At 46.6% G+C, this 6,293-nt stretch overlaps 1 protein-coding gene across 1 annotated transcript; it reads right to left on the bottom strand.

Moving 5' to 3' along the window:
- Positions 1-264: 264 nt before the first annotated feature.
- Positions 265-6,196, bottom strand: LOC121360493 (inositol 1,4,5-trisphosphate receptor-interacting protein-like 1). Its single transcript, XM_041480355.1, is given in 4 exon segments — positions 265-893; positions 896-1,678; positions 1,778-1,918; positions 5,947-6,196. Coding segments are annotated over 4 exon segments (1,803 nt in total).
- Between the last annotated feature and the right edge of the window lie 97 nt (positions 6,197-6,293).

The raw sequence follows: 6,293 nt of genomic DNA, 5'->3' as shown, positions 1-6,293 counted from the left end.
TGAATCACTCTGAGGGGCAACCCAGTGGCGGGAAAAACAGGGTGTAAACAACTTAGGGAGAAACCATTCTGAGGGACTTAAACGGGGGGAACAGAGGATTAAACATTCTACAAACTAACAGAAAACAACAATAACATTTAAAAACCACACGACGCCACAAGAGGGTATTATTATATACAGCAAATGCACTAACTACGGGAGGTTAATATATACAGGGTCTGCCAAGAGGCCTCACAAGCACAGCTCCGTGCACCAGGGTCTCTTTCAATGGCCAGGGATCAGCAGTTGTTTGAGCCGATGCAGCAGGCGGTGGTACTCCTGCACGGCCTTCCTGTGGGCATCTGGACTGCTGGCCAGCTGCTCAAAGAGGCTGCGTGCTTCAGCCACCCAGAAGCCGAAGGGCAAGCTGATCTCCATAAGAAAGCTCTCACTGCTGAAGACAAAGTGGTGAAGCTCTTTTGTCTCCAGTGAGCAGCGAAGGTACTTCAGGATATCCAGCAGTCGCTGCCCGAAATCCCTCCTGCACCACCGTGTCAGGGGTACAGTGCTCAGGAGGCACATCACCACTGTCTTCAGGGCATACCTGGAAAAACCTACACTCCTCAGGAAGCCTGTGAGGAGCTGCAGGCACTTGCAGTGACAGCTGCCCTGGGGGGCCTGCCTGGAAACATGCCTGAAGAATTCTGCCTCTGCCACAGCATAATTTTCCAGCCATGTTGTGCTTGGGATGCCTACATCTGTAGGCGTGCTGCCCACAAAGATATCTGAGTCTCCTTGCTGCACTCCAAAGACCATCTCAGCCGTGAAACTTTCCTGGTCATTCCTCAGCTGAAATTTACAGGAACGGCTGCAGGGCTGCAACATTAAACGCCAGTGGCGGGATTGAGGCAACAGAGCCAGGCTACTCTCACAAATCCATAGAAACACTGGACAGTTTTCTCCACATCTAGATAGGAGCTGGTGCAGAGGGTGTGCAGGAGGCTGGGCTCCTGTTTCCTTCTCAGCTCCTCCTTGGGGTGGTGGAGGAAACACAGCATGTCGTCCCCCAGCCTCTCCCTCATGCAGGTGCACAGCAGCTCCACACAGACACAGAAGTTCCTCTGGAGCATGCCTGCAGTGTCCAGCTCCAGGTGGAAGGCATGTCCTGGAGGGGGATTCAGGGGTAAAAGCACACAGTACACAACATATTGTGCCTGGGGACTCCAGCCTTCAAAGGCGCTGCCCACTCCGAAGGCTTGTTGTGACACTGGGTAGAAACTGTTGGACAAGCCTTTTCCAAAGATGTGGATGAGTTTATCCATCATGTCTGTTATCAGTGAGCAGCTTTTGTCCAAATCTAGATCAGGCAACTGAATGCTCTCCTCTAAAGGGCTTCCAAGCTTCCTTTTGACATTGTGGTCATCGTTCTCTCCGTTTGCCTTCTCGTCATTGTCTTCGTCATTTCTGGCAGCATTGGCTTCCTCCCCCTTCTCATCTTGGTTCACTTCTTCCTTTGCAGTTTCGTAGCCTTCTTTTGCTTCATTTCCAGCATTGCTTTCTGCTGTTGCATCAACATTGCTGCCTTCTTCATTTCCATCATTTTTGTCTTCTTCCACATTTCCAACAATGCTGCATCCTTCTTCATCCTCTACCAAGTTGCTGCTGGACCTCTCCTTCTGGCCACCCTTGTCTGGATTGCCTCAAGTTTTCCCAAGTCTAAACCACAGCGCCAAGAGAAGGATGAGGATTCCACTCAGATCCCAGAGCTGCCACCCGAGCAGGGCCCCCCAGGCCCCACCACTCTGTTCCAGCTTCATCTGCTCCAGCTCCTGAATCAGCTGAGTCATCTGCTGGTTCAGATACTCAGTATGCTGCTGCATGCACTCCAGTGTGGCCTCATCCAGCCCATTCCCGGCCTGCTGCGGGTACTGGATGAGGCCTTGCACAAACAAGAGAAGGAATGTAATGGCAAGCATGGCCTAAGGACATGAGCAGGGCTTCAGTGGGGATGGGAGGGAGCTACTGATAGGGGAAGTGCCGCGGCTGTACTGGGGCAGCGTTATCTGCTGCTTCTGTTGGCAGCTGTCCCCACTGTCACACGGGGGCTGTGATGTCACAGGTGCCAGAGTGCATCCAGGCCAGGACTAAATTATGGTGGACTTAGTGATCTTAAAAGTCTTTTCCAAGCTAAAGGATTCTATGATTCTCTTCCCTAAATATATCCCTTGCTACTGGACACTGAACAACCACTCCTGACTACCCAGACCTGCTTAGAGCCACAACCTCTATAGTACAACCTCCTCAATTCTGAACAAAATGTTTTTGCCAATGTGTATGCAAGGTACTACCTTTGGTGTATATGCTGGGAGATGCATATAAGGGTTCATGCACATACAAGGCACTATCACATGGTCTGTTCTGGGGGGAAACCTCAGAAAACTTGAGAGCTAAAGGAGCCAAAAAGGGTCTTCTCTGGTACTTCATACCTTGTCTGATAGTTTTAACCACACTTTGACCTTCTGCAGAAACTGAATGTCTGAGTCTGAATCTCACCATGAATTTTCACATCATATACTCTGGTTAAGCAAGCAGCACATCCCTTTGACTCCATCATTTGTATGACCATGCATTTTTTAAGTCCGCACTTCTTATAGAAATTGTGGTACTGAAAGCAATACTAGAAAGGTATTCCCTTTTCAAATTTGATAGTCATCTTTTTTCTGTCTGTTCAGGGAATCTGTTTTATCCATTACATTAGGTGCAGTTATTGTAACAGTCCCCACCATGTTTGCCACAGCTATTTCTATGATGCAGTAGAAATCAATAGCATTTTTTGTATGCATCAGGGATTTCTCATACATATTTATTTACAACAATCAAATGAGCACAGGTTCCACTCATCTGAATAAGCCTGGTAGCTTTATCCCATTTTGGAACCTCTGGAAGTAGCAAACTGTGACATTAGGACCTGATTTAGTGTCTGAAGGTTTCCACTTCCCTTTCTAGAGCATCCTTCCCCTCAGTTCAGCTCCAAGGCTAGGGCTGTTCCTTCTGAGCCTTCTAATTCCCCCTCCAGCTCTTGAATTTAATACTCTGTTTAAATGACCTTCCCAACCAAGCAAGCAGTTAAGACATCAGACTTCCTTACACAGACTTAAGAAAATTCCAAAATTTTATGTCTTGCTCAGGTGATGAATCTATTTGTCCTGTCCAAGGGAATGTGAAATACAGCACCATCAATTATATGCCATGTATCAGCTGTTAGGTTGTTAGGACTATATCTAAAATACATTTTTGTAGTTTTTAGACTAACAATTTTCTATCAGTTAATCCCTATGCCAACATTTCACAATATCTGAATTTATTCTAGCTCAGCAGCTAATTCAGGTCTGTTGGCATTATTCTGGATGGACCATTTCATGGAGAAATCTGATGTCATTTGTTGTGAACGAGAGGCCTGTTTTCATTATGACTCAATACCTGTATTCAATACTTGGATTACACATAGACACTGCCTAAATTCAATACCTGTGTTACCCATATTCAGTAAGTAATGATTAGTTAGTCATTAACCAGGCCTCAAATGGTTAGCCATGGCAATCAGTCTATAAATCATCAACACAAAAAAAAAGGTCTCTCCCATGTATTTTAATGCTTTCTCATGTTTGGTTTTTTAATTGCTTTTTCTGCTTACAATTTTCCTAGCTACGGTGGGCATGGAGATGGATTATGAATCCCTTTCATCCTATTTACAACAGCAACAGCATCTCAGATTCTGACCTGGCTTGCTGCCAGATGCAAGCAATACATTTCCTCCAGTTGCAAGCTATAAAATTATTCCGTCTTTGTCATTCCCTGGATCTTTTTGAAGGACATCAATGATTCTCTGCCAGTGTTGCTGTGATGAATTATATGCTTTCGCTGTTTAGCACAAGGGCGAGCTACACAAAGCCACAGAGGATGAATTTAAAAAAGATCCACATGAGTTTTATTGTTTATTGAAACCAATTTCATAATAGCAATGCAAGTACAGCAAAAATACTAAATGCAATTAGGGAGACAATTGAAATTAGGAAATTCAAAGACTGGTTGGTGGGGTTTTTTGAATGCTTCATGCCTGTTTTCTTTAATATTGGGATCAAAAAATTACTTGGGAGACTCCATGTCAGGTTTATGCTGCACAGCTACATCTGTGCTTCTGAAATACGAGTATACATCTCCTCTCCTTTTACAGGAGTTTATGTTGACGTGTTTCTGATGGCATTCTAGCCTACTCAATAAATTAAATTTTCCAGTAATTTAATTAAACATATTGAGAGTTCTTGTGCACAACACACATAATTTTTGAGACTCTCTCAAGTCTTTAATAATCACATTTTTTGTTTTGTTTTTTTTTCTTTTTCCTCCTAAAATTTATAGTCAGGGAAGAGGGATAGCAATATTTTAATTTCAAGTGCATTAAAACTATTTTCCTCACATATTTCCTTATTTTTATTGTGAATGACAGGTTGTGCCCGAAAATATTGCCTTGGTAAACAAAACCAAAACTTTGTCCTGTTTCCTCCATTTTTATTATTTTCATTTAATGGTCACTGAACACTTCTTTTGAACTTCCAGAATTGTGGAGACACAGTTCTGCCAAGGGCAAATATGTCTCCCTCTCAAGAATGTCCCATTTATGCTTTCCCATACAGGCAGGTTATAATCTTCGTCTGAAATGTTCTACTTTATCCTGCTCCACCCAAATTCTTGTGTCACTTTCATCGCTGTGCTAACATAACATACTCCAGCAAGTGAAGCAAGCAAGATATCCTATTTCCTTTTCCTTTCTTCTCTCCACAAAGAAATTTGCTTAACTACATTTTTTAATAACGATTAGCATTAGGGGGAAAAAAATAGCAGTAACTTGGAGTAATAAAAGCTAAGGTTTAGAAACCCTCTTACTTTTTTGTGGAATAAACCACAACAGCCTCATTACATTGGGCCTGCCTTTGAATTCAAGCCTTTTTGCCACCTTTTGGCAATACTTTCATCCTTTTGTCAGTACAATCCATTCCTGTTCCCCTGTTTTGCTCTCAACCCTGACCTGTCATTATCCCCAGGTGCCACCCTGATCCAAAGCCATGTGTTCAAACTGGCAATGCTAGAACGTGCCCAAGGCTCCCCAAAGGCTTCCTTGGTCCCACTGCCCAGAGGGGACACAACAGGTCTCAGCACTGTGGCGAGCTGCTCTGCTACTCTTGTGCTCCTGGGCAGCTCTCTGAACAAAGTCACAGAAATAATTAGGTTGGAAAAGAGCTCTGAGATCACCAAGTCCAACCTATGACCGAACACCACGATGTCAATTGGACCATGGGGCACAAAGAGCCTCGGTTGGAAAAGAGCTCTGAGATCACCAAGTCCAACCTATGACTGAACACCCACCCACGATGTCAATTGGACCATGGCACAAAGAGCCACGTCTAGTCCTTCCTTAAATGCTCCAGGGATAGTGACTCTATCACCTCCCTGGGCAGCCCATTCCAGTGTCTCATATCCCTTTCTGTGAAGAAATGCCTCCTAATGTCCAATCTAAACTTCCCCTGGAGCAGCTTGAAGGAAGCTATGTCCCCTTGTTCTGTCATTAGCTGCCTGGAAGAAAAGGCTGACCCCCACCTGGCTACAACCTCCATTCAGGGAGTTGTAGAGAACCAAAAAGCCTCCCCTGAGACGTTTCTTCTCCAGGCTAAACACCTTCAGCTCCCTCAGCTGTGCTCCAGACCCTTCACCAGCTTCATTGCCCTTCTGTGGACTCGCTCCAGCACTTCAATGTCCTTCTTGTAGTGAGGGACCCACAACTGGACACAGCACTCCAGGTGTGGCCTCACCAGTGCTGAGTGCAGGCGCACAGTCACTGCCCTGGCCCTGACACAGGCCAGGTGCCATTGGCCCTCTTGGCCACCTGGGCACACGCCGGCTCATGTTTACCCGGCTGACAACCAGCATCCCCCGTGCTTTTCCATGGGCTGCTTTCCTTCGATGTCACAGGGGCGCCCAACAGAACCAAGACCGTGAAGGCAGGACAGGGCAGGGTTTCGGAGCCCGGCGCTCTCGTGGAGCGGCCCTGTGTCCCCTCGGGCCGCAGCTCGGCAGAGCTCACCTGGCCCCGGGCCCGGCCCGCAGCGCCCCCTGCAGGCGCCGCCGGGGCACGGCGCCGCGCGATGCAGCCCCTCCACATTCCGCCCTCTTTAGCGGCGTCTCAGCCAATCAGCAGCCGGGGCTCGGCCTCCCACCAATGGAAAGAGCGGTTGTCGCCAAGCCGGCAGGGCGAACAG

This window comes from Pyrgilauda ruficollis, unplaced genomic scaffold (genome assembly GCF_017590135.1).
Source record: "Pyrgilauda ruficollis isolate IOZ18807 unplaced genomic scaffold, ASM1759013v1 scaffold51, whole genome shotgun sequence".
Classification (NCBI taxonomy): Eukaryota; Metazoa; Chordata; class Aves; order Passeriformes; family Passeridae; genus Pyrgilauda; species Pyrgilauda ruficollis.
Note: the sequence above shows the minus strand (reverse complement) of the source record. Positions and strands in the feature narration are given on the sequence as shown.